The 20,000-nt window shown below is 40.4% G+C and overlaps 1 protein-coding gene across 1 annotated transcript in view; it reads right to left on the bottom strand.

Annotated features, from left to right (window-relative positions):
- Cfap54 (cilia and flagella associated protein 54) overlaps positions 1–20,000 on the bottom strand; it is a 283,790-nt gene that overhangs the window by 107,318 nt on the left and 156,472 nt on the right. The window contains exons 48-50 of the mRNA XM_028783037.1: positions 16,312–16,365; positions 10,034–10,241; positions 7,986–8,050 (exon numbers count right to left, since the gene is read on the bottom strand). Of these exons, the coding sequence (XP_028638870.1) occupies positions 7,986–8,050; positions 10,034–10,241; positions 16,312–16,365 (327 nt within the window). The remainder of the gene's footprint in view (positions 1–7,985; positions 8,051–10,033; positions 10,242–16,311; positions 16,366–20,000) is intronic.

The raw sequence follows: 20,000 nt of genomic DNA on the forward strand, positions 1-20,000 counted from the left end.
CCACTGCACTCAGAGCAGCTGGTAAGAACTCCATCTCACTCCCTAAGGCCCAGAGATACATCTGGGAGCCAGGGACATCCAGGGCACAGAAGCTACCCAAACCCCACCCCTCTGGAATTCCAATTCCCTTCTCTTGCCTGGTCCTTTGGGCTGGAGCAGACACAGAGTTGGTCTGCTTCTGTCCTGTGGAGAAACTGAATCCTGAGTCATCGAGGACCCACTGCACTCAGAGCAGAAGGATTTCCAGATCCAAGAGGTGGCCTGAGTCCCAGGAGTTCTTCCACCCAGGAGATTAGGAGCATAAGACCACAGAGACCTCTGGACTCTGAGGAGCTCTGCAATAAGCAAGATAACTGGAAATACAGACTCCAGTTTTACACAGTGAGGGCAGGTACCACTAGAGTTAACCAGATGGAGAAAGGCAAGCGCAAGAACATAAGCAACGGAAACCAAAGTTTCTTGGCATCATCAGTGCCCAGTTCTCCCAATATAGCAAGCCCTGAACACCCCATCACACCTGAAAAGCAGGATTCAGAATTAAAATCACTTCTCATGATGATGATAGAGGATTATAAGAAGGAATTAAGTAACTCCCTTAAAGAAATACAGAAGAGTACAAGTAAACAGATAGAAGCCCTTAAAGAGGAGTCACAGAAATCCCTTAAAGAAATGGAAGAAAAGACAAAGAAGGAATTAAACAAAAACATTCAGGATCTGAAACTAGAAATAGAAACAATAAAGAAAGTTCAAAGGGAGACAACCATGGAGATAGAAAACCTAAGAAAGAGATCAGGAGTCACAGACGCAAGCATCACCAACCGAATACAAGAGATAGAAGAGAGAATCTCAAATGCAGAAGATACGGTGGAAAATATTGACACAGTTGTCAAAGAAAATGCAAAATGCAAAAAACTCCTAACTCAAAACATCCAGGAAATCCAGGACACAATGAGAAGACCAAACCTAAGGATAATAGGTATAGATGAGAATGAAGATTCCCAACTTAAAGGGCCAGTAAATATCTTCAACAAAATTATTGAGGAAAACTTCCCTAACCTAAAGAACAAGATGCCCATAAACATACAAGAAGCCTACAGAACACCAAATAGACTAGACCAGAAAAGAAATACCTCCCGTCACATAATAATCAAAACATCAGATGCACAAAACAAAGAAAAAATACTAAAAGCAGTAAGGGAAAAAGGTCAAGTAACATATAAAGGCAGACCTATAAGAATTACACCAGAATTCTCACCAGAGACTATAAAAGCCAGAAGAGCCTGGACTGACATCATACAGACCCTAAGAGAACACAATTGCCAGCCCAGATTACTATACCCAGCAAAACTCTCAATCACTATAGATGGTGAAACCAAGATATTCCATGACAAAACCAAATTTGCACAATATCTTCCCACAAACCCAGCACTTCAAAGGATAATTGATGGAAAACGCCAACACAAGGAGGGAAACTACAACCTAGAAAAAGCAAGTAAGTAATCTTCCAACAACCCCAAAAGAAGATACAAACATAACTTTACCTCTAATAACAAAAATAACAGGAAGCAACAATCATTTTTCCTTAATATCTCTTAACATCAATGGTCTCAATTCCCCAATAAAAAGACGCAGACTATCAGACTGGATACACAAACAAGACCCAGAATTTTGCTGCATACAAGAAACGCACCTCAGTGACAAAGACAGACACTACCTCAGAATAAAAGGGTGGAAAACAATTTTTCAAGCCAATGGTCCCAAGAAACAAGCTGGAGTAGCCATTCTAATATCAAATAAAATCGACTTTCATCCAAAATTAATCAAAAAAGATAAGGAAGGACACTTCATACTCATCAAAGGAAAAATCTACCAAGGTGAACTCTCAATTCTGAACATCTATGCTCCAAATGCAAGGGCACCTACATACATAAAAGAAACTTTACTAAAGCTCAAAACACACATTACACCTCACACAATAATAGTGGGGGATTTCAACACCCCACTGTCAGCAAGATCATGGAAACAGAAACTAAACAGAGACACTTTGAAATTAACAGAAGTTATGAACCAAATGGACTTAACAGACATCTATAGAACATTTCATCCTAAAACAAAAGAATATACCTTTTTCTCAGCACCTCATGGTACCTTCTCCAAAATAGACCATATAATTGGTCACAAAACAAGCCTCTACAGATACAAAAAGATTGAAATAATCCCTTGCATCTTATCAGATCACCACGGACTAAGACTGGTCTTTAATAATGACAAAACCAATGGAAAACCCACGTGCACATGGAAAATGAACAACTCTCTACTCAATGATGACTTGGTCAAGGAAGAAATAAAGAAAGAAATAAAAGACTTTTTAGAATTCAATGAAAATGAGGACACATCATACCAAAACTTGTGGGACTCCATGAAGGCAGTGCTAAGAGGAAAACTCATAGCTCTAAGTGCCTACAAAAAGAAACTGGAAAGAGCACACACTAACAAGTTGACTGCACAACTAAAAGCTCTAGAACAAAAAGAAGCAAATACACCCAGGAGGAGTAGAAGGCAGGAAATAATCAAACTCAGGGCTGAAATCAACCAAATAGAAACAGAAAGAACAATACAAAATATCAATAAAACCAGGAGTTGGTTCTTTGAGAAAATCAACAAGATAGATAAACCCTTAGCCAGATTAACCAGAGGGCACAGAGACAGTATCCAAATTAATAAAATCAGAACTGAAAAGGGAGACATAACAACAGAAACTGAAGAAATTCAAAAAATCATCAGATCCTACTACAAAGGCCTATACTCAACAAAACTGGAAAACCTGGATGAAATGGACAATTTCCTAGACAGATACCAGGTACCGAAGTTAAACCAGGAGCAGATAAACCATCTAAATAGTCCCATAACCCCTCAGGAAATAGCAGCAGTCATCAAAAGCCTCCCCACTAAAAAAAGCCCAGGACCAGATGGTTTTAGTGCTGAATTCTATCAGACCTTCAAGGAAGACCTAATACCAATTCTCTTCAAACTATTCCACAAAATAGAGACAGAAGGAACACTACCCAATTCGTTCTATGAAGCTACAATTACACTCATACCCAAACCCCACAAGGACCCGACAAAGAAAGAGAACTTCAGACCAATCTCCCTTATGAACATCGATGCAAAAATACTCAATAAAATTCTAGCAAACCGAATCCAAGACCACATCAAAACAATCATCCATCATGATCAAGTAGGTTTTATCCCAGGAATGCAGGGATGGTTCAATATTTGGAAATCCATCAATGTAATCCACTATATAAACAAACTTAAAGAAAAAAACCACATGATCATCTCACTAGATGCTGAGAAAGCATTTGACAAAATTCAACATCCCTTCATGATAAAAGTCTTGGAAAGATCAGGAATTCAAGGCCCCTACCTAAACATAGTAAAAGCAATTTACAGCAAACCAGTAGCCAACATCAAGCTAAATGGAGAGAAACTTGAAGCAATCCCACTAAGATCAGGGACTAGACAAGGTTGCCCACTCTCCCCCTACCTATTCAATATAGTACTGGAAGTCTTAGCCAGAGCAATTAGACAGCAAAAAGAAGTCAAAGGGATACAAATAGGAAAGGAAGAAGTCAAAATATCGCTATTTGCAGATGATATGATAGTATACTTAAGTGACACCCAAACTTCCACCAGAGAACTCCTAAACCTGATAAACAACTTCAGCAAAGTGGCTGGTTATAAAATCAACTCAAACAAATCAGTAGCCTTCCTCTACATGAAAGATAAACAGACTGAAAAAGAAATTAGGGAAATGACACCCTTCACAATAGTTGCAAATAATATAAAATCCCTTGGTGTGAATCTAACCAAGCAAGTGAAAGACCTGTATGACAAGAACTTCAAGTCTCTGAAGAAAGAAATTGAAGAAGATCTCAGAAGATGGAAAGATCTCCCATGCTCATGGATTGGCAGGATTAATATAATAAAAATGGCCATCTTGCCAAAAGCAATCTACAGATTCAATGCAATCCCCATTAAAATCCCAACTCAATTCTTCACAGAGTTAGAAAAGGAAATTCTCAAATTCATATGGAATAACAAAAAACCCAGGATAGCGAAAACTATTCTCAACAATAAAAGAACTTCTGGAGGAATCACCATCCCTGACCTCAAGCTGTACTACAGAGCAATAGTGATAAAAACTACCTGGTATTGGTACAGAGACAGGCAGGAAGATCAATGGAATAGAATTGAAGACCCAGAAATGAACCCACACTCCTATGGTCACTTGGTCTTTGACAAAGGAGCCATAACTGTCCAGTGGAAAAAGGACAGCATTTTCAACAAATGGTGCTAGTTCAACTGGAAGACAACATGTAGAAGAATGAAAATTGATCCATTCTTATCCCCTTGTACAAAGCTCAAGTCTATGTGGATAAAGGACCTCCACATAAAACCAGATACACTGAAACTAATAGAAGAGAAGGTGGGGAAAAGCCTCGAATACTTGGGCACAGGGGAAAAGTTCCTGAACAGAACTCCAATGGCATATGCTCTAAGATCGAGAATTGACAAATGGGACTTCATAAAATTGCAAAGTTTCTGTAAGGCAAAGGACACTGTCAATAGGACAAAACGACAACCAACAAATTGGGAAAAGATCTTTACCAATCCTTCATCTGATAGAGGGCTAATATCCAATATATACAAAGAACTCAAGAAATTAGACTCCAGGCAACCAAATTACCCTATTAAAAAATGGGGTATAGAGCTTAACAAAGAATTTTCAACGGAAGAAACTCGAATGGCCGAGAAGCATCTAAAGAAATGTTCAGCATCCTTAGTCGTCAGGGAAATGCAAATCAAAACAACCCTGAGATTCCATCTCACACCAGTCAGAATGGCTAAGATTAAAAACTCAGGTGATAGTAGATGCTGGCGAGGGTGTGGAGAAAGAGGAACACTCCTCCATTGTTGGTGGGACTGCAAGATGGTGCAACCACTTTGGAAATCAGTCTGGCGGTTCCTCAGAAAATTGGACATAGCATTACCCGAGGATCCAGCTATACCACTCCTAGGCATATACCCAGAAGATGCTCGAACATATAACAAGGACATATGCTCAACTATGTTCATAGCAGCCTTATTTATAATAGCCAGGAGCTGCAAAGAACCCAGATGTCCTTCAACTGAGGAATGGATTCAAAAAATGTGGTATATTTACACAATGGAGTATTACTCAGCTATTAAAAACAATGAATTCGAGAGGTTCCTAGGTAAATGGATGGAACTAGAAATTATCATCCTGAGTGAGGTAAGCCAATCACAAAAGAAGACACATGGTATTCACTCACTGATTATTGGATATTAGCCTAGAACCTTGAAATGCCCAAGATGCAACTCACAGGCCACATGAAGCCCATAAAGAAGGAAGACCAAGTGAGGGTGATTCGGTCCTTCTTAGAAGGAGCAACAAAATACTCAAGGGAGCAAATATGGAGACAAAGTGAGGGACAGAAACTGAAGGAGGGGCCGTCTCAAGACCACTCCACCTGAGTATCTATCTCATGTGCAATCACCAAAGGTAGATGCTGATGTGGAAGACAGGAAGTGCATGCTGATAAGAGCCTGATAAGGATATCTCCTCAGAGGCCTTCAAGAGTCAGACATATTCAGAGGCAGATGCTCACAACTAGCCATTGAACTGATCATGGGGTTCTCAATAGAGGAGTTAGAGTGAAGACTGAAGGAGCTGAAAGGGTTTGTGGCACCATGAGGAGAGCAACAATACCAACCAACCACAGCTCCCAGGGTCTAAACCACCAGCCTGGGAGCACTTAGGGGGGGATCCAGGGCTTCAGCTGAATATGTAAAAGTGGAGGGCCCTGCTGGGCATAGGTGGAAGAAGAGAACCTTGACCTCATGAAGGCTGGATGCCCCAGGGGGTGGGAATTTTGAGGGTGGGGAGGTGGGAGTGGGGGGGGTAGATAGAGGTTACATCCACAGAGAAGAAGGAGGAGGGGCGAGGGGATTGGGGGTTCCGAGGGGGTGGTGGGGGATGGGGTAAGGGGACAACATAGGAAATGTAAATAAATCATCCAATAAAAAAAAAAAAGAAAAGAAAATGTATGTATAAATGTAGTACATCTTACTGTTCTCATCTACTAGTGGAATAATGTATTTTCCCTCTGTATACTAGATTTCTACATACATATGTGTTAATGAAGTGTCTTACTTTTCATTGTGACTAAACCTTTAAGTTTCCCTTAGATAATGTGTTTAGAAATATGGAATGAGCAAACATAGAATTAAATTTTCATACTGGAATGAAAAAAAAAAAAGCGTGGGTGTCAAGAGTGTGCTTTTTGAAGTTACAAGTAAATGTTAACAAATGGGCAAATTAGCAGACAGCATCCATAATGAAGACAGACTGTATTCCAAGTTAAATTCTGATTACCAAATTGGAAATCTGGAGCTGATTAAGTTTTAGGATAGATAATCGAGAGTAAACAGAACTAACATGGCAGAAGACAGTCTTTCAAACAACAGGTCTCACCACACAGTTCCCACACAGGGCTGGATCTAAAAGGCTCCTCCCTGAGGACTGGTTCTCACATTACTGTAAGAAGGTACCATATGCAAACTTCCAAGAAAGGGATGGAACCAGTAGCCCTGCTCAGCTGCCTCTGAACCGCAACAACAACCAGCATGATAGGATCACCCTAGGGATATGGTAGTGGTGCATACACCTTGGTAGTAACCAACAGCTCTTTAATTGAGCTTAGGACAGGCTCAGCAAGAGGGAAATCATACGTGTTACTGAAAACCTAAAAAACAACCCACATCTAGTGAATTTGTGGATCTTGGAGGAGAACCTACAACTGCCACACTACTAATCCAGATTAACAATCCTTAACTACATTCTAAATATTTGTCTGTATGCTCAAAGATAAGTATGGCTCTCATTCCTTGTCAAGGAACTGTGCCTCTGGGACAGGCAGAGGCCAGTGAGAAAGCCACAACCCAGTCAGAATGCAGAGTGATGGAGCCACGTCCCAAATGAAATACCTCCAACACAACTCCCGTTCTCGGGATCCACAGCTCATGAAAAGGGACAAAAAGATTTTAAGAACTAGAGGAGCAGACAAGATACTCTTGATTGTATCTTCTAAAACTATCAGAGATGCCACATGCATGAAATCTCATCCTTGTGGCAGCCTAAATAAGACCTGAAGAAGGATCACATCATTAGGCATCTTACTGGAAGGGAGGCTCACGAGGCTTCATCTCTACACAAAGAACTACAGGCAACCAGGGAACTCTGAGACTGGGAGACATAGTCCTCCCCAAAGAAGAGCATACCGACTGGTTATCCAGTAACCAAAGACTAGCTCTGAAAACTTGACATACAAGTAACATTATACCGACTGATCAGGTTGTATTTAGGTACTTAGGATTATATATTTATATACAGATATATGTAACAACAATTTAAAAAATAAAAGAGGCTGTGAACTTGAAAGAGAGGAAGGAGGACACTGTGTGTAAGAGGGTTTGGAAGGAAGAGAGGAAAGGGGGAAAGCGGTGTAATTATAGTCTCAGAAAATAAAAAAGAAAGAAATAGATCACTAAAATTTTGTGTGTACACAGCAAGGACTATCATAGTAATTTATTGCAATATCATTGTAATTTATTGCAATGGTCAAAAGCATGGACCCTTTAAATAAAAAAAAAATAGATTTAATTCCCAGATCTCTATTTTGTTATTCAAATAACATTAGTAAACTTCATATATTATCTAAACCTCAGGTCTTTTATGAAACACAGTATAGTATAAAATGATTAATACCTACATCATAGTAGTGTGAGAATTAAACCAGCATGCAAAATGACTGGTGTGTGGTGAGCATTTTGATAAACTATTTACCAGGATTTGAAAAAAAAAAAAGGAAAAAGAAAGAGAAAGAAACCTTCAGACTTACCTTGACGGTGCTAAGCGTGTAATCATCTCTAAATCTCAAAAACTGACCATGAGAGTTTTCATTATCTTTTATATAAAAAAAAGTAAAGATGAGAAAATTTTTAGATACAGAAAGTCAACAATGAGCATTATAAGTGCATGTATATCAAACACCCCTTAACTATACCTTAGAAAGCTAATGCTGACTGCTGCAACCAATCAGAAAACTGAAACTATCCTTTACATGCTGAATGATGGTACTTAGATCGTTAATTTTCAATATAAAATGGTGACTCTTCCATAAATTTCTAACACTTCAAACAAGCAAACAAATTAGTCCCACTGCTATGTAGAGGCCCTTGCTGTATTAGCAGGGAGGGGGAACCATCCCTGGAACAGCAAGTCTAGTCAAATAAATGTCTTTGACTATCTCTCTCCAATTCTTGATCTACAGCCTCTAGTCTGCCCTTCTTCTGACGCAGGATTTAGACAAAAGTCTTTGCCTGTGTCAGTCAACCAGCTGGGCAAGCACAAATCACCCGACTGTACATCGCTACATATCTACCTATAAACTGGGCAAACGGAAAGAATAATTTTAGAATCATATGGAACTTGGCACTATCTTCCTCTTTTCTTCCAATCCCAACCTCCTGGCTATTATCCTAAAGCATGAGACTCTGAACCTAGGGGCCAGCTGAGAGAAGGGGTTGGATTTAGGTTTTTTTCTTCCTCAGGAGTGGAAAAGAGATCAAAGAGATACACTTCTGGCATGAGAATGCAAACTGCTCTCAGAACCTACTCTACGGGGAAATTGTTACTTAAACATCTTATGGTCGCTGGGCAAGCTTCCTAAGGCATATAGCAAATGGTCAAATCAACTTAATCATTTCAACAAATTCAGGTCCCAGGGAGATACCTTGTCTCAAAACAGATAGTTCCCAAGGAACAACACAATGGTTGAGACCTGATCGCCATACTCAAACACATACATGTACCCACCCACATGCATGCACGCACACACACACACACACACCCGAGTACACACACACTCTCAACACAAAGCTAAAGTTATCACACTCCTTGATTTTAAAATACATTAAACATCTATAACATACAAAATAGTATATTATCACCGACACCCCCACCCATTTGTATACCCATAAACATGTCAACATTCATATGAATAACATGTATACTACACACACGAGTGCACACACACTATCAATTTACAAAAAAACAGATTCAAATAAAACCTGAAGTTAAACATCATATGGAATTGTAAATAAAATGTGTTTTAAGGTAAAATCTAGTATATTTTAAAAATACAAATACTTGATAGCTCACAAGACCCACTCCTTGGTGTCCACTATAGGAATATACACTGTCCTATGGCTCCGTATCAGTGTACTGTGGTTCTTTGGAGACAGAGTATGAATCTCAACAGGGGACTGCTTCTCTCTACCATAGGATGCTCATAGCACAGAATAGTAAATAGATACAGTGAATCAAAGCAAAGCAGTTTTCCTGGAATAGCTTCAGTGAAACCTTTTAAGAGACTTATTTATTTTTATTATACTTGTGTGTCTATAGATGTACTTTGTGTGTTCAAGTACCCGCAGAATCCAGAGGGCATCAGAACCCCTGAGCTTGAATTGTAAGTGATTGAGAGCTGCCCAGTGTGGGTGCTGGGAACCAAACCTGGGTCATCTACAAGATCACCAAGTGCTTCTAACTGCTAGACCATCCCTCTAGCCCTGGATTTTGCTTTCATATAAAAAATTCAAGATACAAAAAATACATTTTGTTTTCATATAAGAAATGTAAGATGCAAAAATGTGAGTATTCTATAAAACAATGACAAACTCTACTTTGCATATTCATCATATTTCTATGAATATGCATGATGGATCGATAAATACGCACATACTTGTACCATGACATAAGCACATATGTGTCATAGGACCGCAGAGAGAGAATATACACTCATGTATATTGATTTGGATTCTTGGGAGTGGAGTGGTTAGTGGTTGAGGAAACCAGGATAAAGCAGAAATAAAAATAAAAGCTCACCTTTTAGGTTTTGGGGGGTGGGTTTGCTCTTGTCAACAACAATCGTATGGTACATTATTTTTGGTGAATTATCGGGGATACAGTTTACCGTCCCAGCCAAACTTATGAAGAAGTGTGACTTGACAAAATTAAATTTATTTAAGAGATGCTGGTAGCCAAGATTAACCAGAATAGGGGGCAAGCCTTTGTTTATTAGCTCCTCAAGTGCCTACAAGTAAGAAAGGAAAGGGGATCGATTAGTTAAATATCTGCTCACACATTAGTTTCACTCCTGTTTCATATTTCTGATTTGGTGTCAGACCAAGTATTAGACACGATAATTCTATAAGAGTGAGGACCATCCCAGCTCCTCAAATACTGCATCCTGTCTGAAGCAGAAATTTCTACTTTCTTTGGAAGGTTAGTCGTGTCAAATGATATTTTGCTGGGACACACAGGTGAAAGGATGTCTTGCTAAAGCAAACATGTGAAAGACTGTTTTCCTGAAGCCAACCCAGGAGAAAGAATGTTTTGATGTAGCAGACAAGTGTAAGGGCTTTGTGATGAAGGAGTATAAATATGACCCCACAGACATCTGGAGACCAGCACCGAGCACTGGTTTGGTTTGCTCCACCTCGATATTCTTCACCAACAACACCCATGTATTGGTTTGCCTTACACAGTGTTATTGAGCTCAACTTACTGCCAATGAGAGAAACTTACCTAAGAACTGCTCATAAAGTTCCTGCAGCAGTTTGCTGTTTTTGTGGCCTCACCTCAGGCCAGTTGTCGAGCCTAACAGTTCCTTCAGAATTGAACTACAGCTGCTGGTTCATGACTGGTGTCTGCCTGCTGAAAGGACTGGTCTGTAGTTGCCAGTTCATGTGTGCTGCCTGCCTGCCTAGAGGACTGGTCTGCAGCTGCTGAGCCATATTTGGTGTTTGCTGTGGGACTGAACTAGTGCAAAAGATCAAACTCACCCCCAAAGAACTATTGCTGAACAGGTCCACTTTCCCCCATATCCTAAAAAACTTTTCTCTTCTACTACCTCTGCTGGGTGGTGGGCTAGAGGAGAGGTTGAACCCTTATTAAAAGTGGGTCGCAAAAAGCTTATGCCTACACCTGCCCTGCCACATAAGGAGACACCAAACATGGGGTCAGAGTGAGAGAACAGACTCCTTATTAGCTGGAGGAGACTGCAGAATCATGTCCATAGGTCGCTCTGAGTTAACAGGCATGCAAACTGGACAGGTACAGGAAAACAGTCTCCCTAGCCAGCTTAGCATCCATGGTCAACCACACCTTTTCCCCGTCTCTCTCCCTTGCATACACTCTTCCCCTGCAACTGTGCCTCTAGAGTTCATTTGACGGCCTGCAATAGAAGACAGCAGATCAAAAGTGCATGGAGGTGCAAGTGGCCCTACATTAAGGTGTCACAGACATTTGATCACACTGTGAACCCCAAGACTGTGTGACTTACTGGCAAAATCTGTTTCCAGTTGTGGTGTGATTCAGCCCTAGCACACACCTTTCATCCAAGAGCTTTCTATTTATTGTAAACAGGATTAAATAAAGACAACTGTAGGTCAAGAGGTGGAACAAGCAGTGAGTTGGCAGGGAATGAACATAGGGGTAAGGAAAAAAAAAAAACAGAGAGTAAGAGGAAGTCAGGAGGACATATAGAGAGACGCACAGGACGTAGAAGGGAAGGCCATTGAGCTTGAGTGGTTTTCGAGATGGTGTGGAGGACAACTTCCTTTTGGAATGTCAGCTGAAGACAAAGGTCAGCTGGGGGCTTTCTCTGCCTCTCTGAGCTACTGCTCTTTCAACCCAGCATCTGGCTCTGGAGTCTTCATTGGCAAAATCAAATATTTGAGATTTTGCTAAAAAACAGCATTAAGGACTCCACCAAAGCCTTGGCAGCAATGGTCCTCCGGGTTGCCTGTTCATTTATGATCCACCCGATCATTTCACACCCTTTTCAATTTTAAATCCTAATCACCCCTCCCCTCTTCCCAGCTACTGAGAGCTGAAACAAATCTCTCAGTATTGTTGATTGACTGATGCTTGATTGACGGACATCAAAATAACACCTGGCACCCAGTAGACGCAACAGATTAAAGAGCTCTCTTTAGGACTTGAGGCCAGGGAGATGGTTCTGTGAGTAAAGGTGCTAGCCAGCAACCCTGAGGACCCCCAGAACCTATACAGTAAAAGGAAACCAGCTCCCAAAAGCTGTCTTCTGACCTCCAAAGGCATGCTGTGAAATGTATCCCACCCACCCAAATAAATAACAAATTGGAAAACATTAAAAAAAAAACACTTAAGTGGATCAGATCACACTTTTGTTCTAGGCTCTCCAATGGCTCCCCATCTTGCTGAGATAACGGCTTGTGTTACAATGTCCCTACATATACTTCTCAGTTTGACCTCTCTGGCTGTGTGTACTGCTCCTCCCCTACTGTCCATACAGCTCTCAGCAAGCTAGTCAGGGTAGCCGTCACCAACCCAAGCAAGTCTGGTGTGAGACCTCTGTACTTATTCCCTGTTTCTAGATTATTCTCTTTTGAAGCTGCATGAGCCCCATCTATCTATATTTGAGTGAAGATGAGCTTGCTCAGCCCATCTGAAATTACAACCCTCACTTACTACAATGCTCCCAGTCTGCTTCACACACCTATTGCTGAGACTTTCGACCTACGATGTGAGCCACTTCTCTGAAGTTCTGACATTTCTTCTCATTCGTCATGCCCAGTAAAGTGTGAGTTCCTTGAGGACTTGGTGTTGGCCCGTAAGGCTGACTAGCTGTTGTTGCAGGCCACGGAACAGTGCTTGGATGCAGGAGACTCATCATAACTTTTGAACTGATATAGGAAGAAGATGCTGGGTGCTGGTGCTATCTATTCTGGAACAGAGAGAAACCTCTTGCCTTACATAAACAAACAAACAAACAAACAAAAGTTCATCTTTTGGGAAAGTTTGAAGCAACAGAGGCAAGGTTGGGCAGGATAGCCTGTTTGATCCCCATTTCTCTGCTCTTAATCTACTCTATGGGTAGAAAGCAGTGTGTATGGACAACCAGATGTGGAACACCCAATGGGCCAGAGATGCAGACCAACAATGGCATCAGGAAAATTATTAGTCCTCCCTATCCAGACAAGAAGCTACAGACCGGCTGGTGGTGAGGCGAGAGAGGATATTTTTCCTTTCTTCCCTCCTCAGCAAACTGATTTAATGAGCCTTGACAATTACACACAAACACTTGAGGATCAAAGAAAGATTAATTAGTAACGCTATTTAACGCTCCTTTCTCTCCCTCTATGCAGCAAATACAAAGTGTAGACTGAAGAGTCTTGAGCAGGCCAACACTACTGTTTTAATTAATTAGCTAATAGAAATCGGGGTCCCATTATACTGTCAGTCTCTTTTCAAGTGAAGAGAAATGATCAGACAGACGTTCTTTGCAGACCCAACGCTGCTCCATAAGGAGTGTTATTTTTATGATGGCCTGGCATTTGTGACTGGTAAGAGGGACATAGTTCTAAATTCCCCGGTGTTATGGAACACCTAAACAAGAATATGAATTTTTAATCTTTCTAACACCAGTCCTCTCATTTCAGGCAGCTTGCTTATGAGTTAAGATAAAATTTTAGGGGAAAATATTCAACGATACAAAACATAATTAAAAGTGGACTTTATGGAATAAAATGCAAAATAATAGAACAGTAGTAAGATTACGTTTAATTAAAAAAAGAGGATCTGTGTTTTATCAAAGTTAAGGAAAACAAAAATACAGCAGTTACAGGGAAATGGCTTTCACATTATCTTGTATGTATATGTATACATATATGTATATATGCACACATACATAGTTATATAAATGTCTATATATTAGCTACTCTCGATGCTATGATAAAATGCCTGAAAAAGCAACTTCAGAAAGAAGTATTTGTTTTACCCCACAACAGGGAAACCACACAGCAGGACGTGAGGTGTCCAGTCTCATTGCATCCAGTCAGGAAGCAGAGAGTTGTTCAGTTTGCTTTCCCATTGTTTATATAAAGCCAGTACTACGTGGCCAATACTGTCAAGTTCTAATGCCTGTTCACCATGTTGGCTGCTCACGTGGCCCCAGCTGCAGAGGATAGTATGTGCCTTATAAGCTCATCATGAGGACACATTCTCCTGGGTGGTTGGTGTGGAGCTGAGAGACCCCTTGGTAGCACTCTTAGTTGGTCTCTCTCCCTCTGAGTGGACCTTTGATTGGTAAGGTCTTGCCCTTGGGCATCCCTTCAGTATGCTAAACTCTTTAACAATGAAACTGCTTTCTCTACAGAGATCATGTGAGCAATTTTAGATGCTCCTGTTCTGTTCTGTGACTAACTTTACATTCTTCACATCTTTCTGTGCCATGCTCCATTTGCTGCCCTGTCTCTCTGCAAATCTAAGTAAAAGTGGTCAGTGTTGCCCATGGCAAAGAACAAAGCCACCCCATTTTGAAATTTTCTCTGTCAAATAAAATCCTTCATTGCTTTTGAATCTGGTCTCAGTCAAGTTGTTAGGGCATGGGCAGAACACAGCTAGATTCTTTGCCAGAATGTAACATGGATGACTTCTAATCTAATTTCCCATAGAGTCCACATTCCTCTCTGAGATTTCAGGAGCCAGACTTCCATTCTCCTCAATTTGTTTACATTTGTGTTTTCCAAACTCCCACTAGAATGGACCATTAAACTCTATACACGACATTGTGGCTTTTCTAGGCTGAAACTTCAAATTCTTCTACATTCACCCCAAAGAACAGCTTCCACTGACTCCAGAGACACACGGTTGAGCTTATTTACAGTGACCCCACTTCTGGAACCAATTTTTATATTTGCTACTTTTCTCATTGGCTGTGACAAAATGCCTGGCAAAACCAAATTGAGAAAGGAAGAATCTGTTTGGACCATAGTCTGAGAGCTACATGGTCTGTGACCATGGATGTTGCTGAAGGCCATCATATCTAGGGAGAAATGGCAACAGAGGATGGCTAGTCACACTACATCCACAGATGTAGAAGCAGAGTGATGAATGTAGCCGGTGATCAGTACTTATACAAACACTTGCTCTTTTTCATTCTGCCCAAGACCCCACACCATGGGCTGTTGTTTCTGCTAACATTCAGGGTAGAGTCTCCCCTCTGTGGTTCAGCCTTCCTAGAAATAACGTCTTAGACATACCTCAAGGTCTGTTTCTATGGATTCTAAATCCAGTTATGTTGACAAGGATCATGAATTACCACAGCTTAGTTAAAGACAGAATGCTGTTTGCTACCATCAAAAAATAAATAAGTAATTAAATAAAACCTAAGTGCATCTGTCTGTCCACATTAACTGCTCCTGGATTACTGAGCTCACATATTCTCTGTCCACAGCACCTCCCCTAACCCTTGTGACAGTGATTGTTGGTGAAGGCCTTCCATGTAAGCTAAGGAGCTAATAATAACATCATCATGTTTTTACCATGTAAGCACTTAAAAGTGCTAATAATATCATTAGGGTTTCTTAAGCGGTTATTTTTTTTTAAGTATTTAAATGTCACTGGAAAATCAAATGCTTAAGTATCAATGATCTGATTCTTAACCAGCAGTCTCTGTCTCATTTTTCAAAACAAACTTTTGGGGAAATTAGAAGAGATTCATATAAAAATGTTATATAAACACAAGCCCTATAGTTGGTGGGCAGTCTGGGAACTGAGTTAAAGGGATACAAGAAGCAGCCATATTGGACAAGTAGACTGCTCCAAAGAAAGGAAGTCCTTCAGTTACAATCGAAATCTGTTGCTACCTTTTAGGTAACCAAGACTTCTAGATAGGAAAGCCAGATATAATAACATGGCTGGACAAGCTGCGCGAACACATGTCTGATCCTAGATGCCAGAGCAGTCACTGCTAGTTTACTGGCTTAGATATTGAGTTAGTTTGATACAATTTTATCTTTAGCCTCAGAATTTTGTGATCAAACCCTAATATCAGATATTGAAAAAAGAAAGAAAGAAAGAAAGAAAGAAAGAAAGAAAGAAAGAAAGAAAGAAAGAAAGAAAGGAAAGAAGAGAAAAAAGAAGAGAACTGGGAATCTGGGATTATTCTTGGCAACACAGTGAGTTTAGGGGTATCCTGGGCTACATGAGACTTTGTCAACAATAGGAAGCCGGGAGGAGAGTAAAGAATGAGTATATATAGAACAGGCTTTCAAAATCAAATACTGTGCCTGCCAGACAGGCTGAAAAGACTCAGAATATTTCCACATGGTTATTACCTGCATGTTGTCTTTACTGGTGAGAGGTTTTCCAGAATCGAATGATTGAGTTATCTGTCAAAAATATAAAAGATTAATAGTAGAGCCCATAATTATTTGTGCATTCTTTTAAATGGAATTATTAATGCATCCTAAAACCATTTAAGCACCATTTTGTTGTCAAAGTAGTATGCAATCTAGTCAGAAATATTAATATTAAAAAACACTAAAAACTTATGTATGTCAACTTCTTTTATGTAGTAAATGCTAGCATTCTGATGTCTTTCCCGTCCTTTTCTTGATGATTATCTTTAAAAATTATGTATTTATTTATATTCCGTTTTCACTACCAATTACCTAATTTTATTCCTACAAAATTAAGTTACTTACAAACTTCAGTCTAGAAGGTGCCAATGAAGGTAGTATAAGAACTAAGTTTCTTTGCCATTTTGTGTTACCTACTGAGGCCATTCCCCATAGTTACATCCTCAACCATCCTGAGGTGAGATAATACTGATGAATATGTTGTCTATATTTTGAACACTGCCTTTGGATTGAACCTTAGAAGAAAATTCTGGGTCAGAAGACAAGAATGTCTTCAGGAAACAGAAAGGCTCTACTTCTGCTCCTAACCACACCATGTGACTGTACCACCCACAGTGTCATGCAACATTCTCACTTTTAAAACTCAGTTTGAGGTGAAGTTGAATTGCTATTTAGAATGACTGTGGTTTACTTCCTTTTTGCATGTGAATTGCAGGTTCCTGCTTGGCTCCAACTGCACTGGCTGGAGGGAGACATTCCTTACCTTGGAAAAGTGTTCTATGGTAGAACAGAATGTGTGTCTTTTCAGCTTGAAAATCCTTTTGAAAATACACCTGAGCCAAAATTGATGCTGTTTTCCTGTCTCCTCAATCAACAGCTTCCAGGGACAGATAAGCCATTTATATACCAATAGTATCCTCACTCAAGATCCTGTATGTCTTTGTCTGAATGTTCATGAGATCACAGCAATTCAGGCCACTAATGTCCTGGCCAGTCCCTCTGAAGGTGCTAGGGACCTAGGGGAGTGCCATCCTCACTAATGATCTTGGGCTGTTTTCTTCCTGCTGCTGTGGAGTTCCATCTTACTCAGTATCCATTCTGCAATCTCCTCCCCAATACACTGCTCACTCCCAAATCCTTATCTCTAGATGCCCACGCCAAAATATCAAGTATAACTTTCACTGCAAGTCAGCACTGATACGGCAGAATCCCCCCTTTGAAGAGTTCTTTATTATCTGTAAGACACTGAAAAACTAGCCACTCAATGAAGGAACTCTCTCCTGATACAAATGAAGTAAATTCATAACAAGACTTTCCATTTAGGGATAAGATAGGAATCTTGATACAAATACAATAGTAAAAGATAGAATTTTCAAAAGTGATATGAAGAGTCGGACAGTAATCTGTAAGTTTTCTTCAGCTCCTTCCTTTGCAAGTGAAACCAAATTCATTAAACTCTTCTTTAAATAACTGGCCTGAAGCCTAATAACATTGGCACCTATTTTAATTATAAACCCTGAAAGCATTTCCTCTTTTAATTACACTTTTAAATTCCCAGCTGAAGGTAGAAAGCTGCAAATTAAGTCTGAGAATACAAAATTTGAAGTCAGAATCCACCGGGAGATGATTCACCTACACATTTATCTTATGAAAGTTACTGGATAGAAAAAATGAAGTTTGGGATTTTCATGTAAAAGTATGGTTTTGGGGTCTTTGTTGTTGTTTGTTTTCTTGAAAGTAATGGCCATCAAAAACCCTTGTTTTTCAATCCATTCATGTAGTCTCTCTTTTTAGCTCATCTTCCTGGACTATATGCACAGATGACCCTAAATTTATCTTTTTGACTTCTGTTTTTCTTTGTCTGCCTTGGTTCCCAGATTATTTCAAGCCAATGGCACCTAATCCTATGTCTTAGGTGCAGTTTTAGTTACTATTACTGTACTGAAACACCATGACCCCAAGCAACTTGGAGTGGAAAAGATTTATTTGGCTTACCATTCCACATGGCTATTCATCATCAAAGGAAGTCAGGACAGGAACTCGAATAGGGCAGAAATCTGGAAGCAGGAGCTGGTGTAGAGGTCATGGAGGAGTGCTACTTACTGGCTTGCTCATTGTGGCTTGACCAGCCTGCTTTCTTATAGAACCCAGGATTGCCAACCCAACTAGTCTGGGCCCTCCCACATCAATCACCAAAAAAATGTTTTACAGGTTTGCCTGTAGCCCATTCTTATGGATGTATTTTTTTCAATTGGGGTTCCCTCTTTTCCAACAACTCTAGCTTGTATCAAGTTGACATAAAATTAGCCACCACATCCTATTATTTTAAATTTCCCTGTTAAGAATTCCAATTTCATATATGCGACCCCAACTGGTCCTCTGACTTCCAGACATTACTACTCTACACTGTGGACACTGCACCATCACCTAGCTTTTCTACGGATCTCATACATAGCTTGCTTAACTCCTCCTTCACGGTATATGAAAACTGCTCAGACTGAACATTCTTTAGTCATCCTTGACTTTGGCTCTTACACTCCGTCTCCAAACACTACTGTCAATGCTACTGGCTCTTCCTTCACAATCTACCTAGAAGCAGACTATTTCTCACACCCCTCCACCGCTATCACCCCAGTCATCACTGTGTCTCAGCCCAGCTTCCTAGACCTTCCCTCCTCCCCTTCTTCCCTCCTCCCCTTTTCTCTTCCTCCCCTCCTCTCTTCCTCCCCTCCTCCTTTCCTACTCTCCTCCTCCTTCCTACATCCTCACTGGTCTTCTCCATTAATAGCTCCAAAAAAATCTTCCCCGTGGTCTTTGTCTTACAGTGATTTGTGCCTGGAAGATCTTTCCTCCTGAGATCTCTACTGGCTCATGCCCTTCACAAGTTGCTAATGAGAAAAGCCTTGCAAAACCACCAGAATAACAAAAAACAGCAGCCCACTGCCCAGAACAACCAACGCCCTTCTTACCTCTGTAGGACTATGTTCACAGCACATCACCACTGTCACAGAGATATGTGCTTGGTGTTTATGATCCCCCGACCCCCGCCACTAGAAAGCAAGCTCCGAGAGAGCAATAGCTCTCGCTCCCAGCAGATTTTCACTGCTTCTTCTCCATGAATAGGACAGTGCCTATATTCAGTAAACACTCAAGATAAAGTTTGAATCTTTCAAACTATAATTTTAATAACAAAAGACAGACTGTTTATAATAAAAAACTACTGCTGACTGGGAGGCAAGCAAGAAAAGAGCACTAATTTAATCCAGATAAAAAGATAAATTCATTTATACCACAGAAAGGAGAGAATATACTTCTCTCCTGATGGGTTGTGTGCCGGCTAATTTTATATTGACTTGACACAAGCTAGAATCATCAGAGAGAAGAGATGCTCAGTTGAGAAAATGCTTCTATAAGATTGGACTGTGGACAAACCTGTAGGGCATTTTATTAGTTACTGATTGATGGAGGAGGCCCAGACCTTTGTGGGTGATGCTGTCCCTGGGCTGGTGAACCTGGGTTCAATAAGAAAGCAGGCTGAGCAAGCCATGAGGAGCAAGTCAGTAAGCCGCACCCCTCCATGGCCTCTACATCAGCTCCTGCCTCCAGGTTCCTGCCCTGCTTGAGTTCCTATTCTGAATTCCCTCAGTGATGGACTATAATGTGGA

This window comes from Grammomys surdaster, unplaced genomic scaffold (assembly GCF_004785775.1).
Source record: "Grammomys surdaster isolate TR1022 unplaced genomic scaffold, NIH_TR_1.0 958, whole genome shotgun sequence".
Taxonomy (NCBI): domain Eukaryota; kingdom Metazoa; phylum Chordata; class Mammalia; order Rodentia; family Muridae; genus Grammomys; species Grammomys surdaster.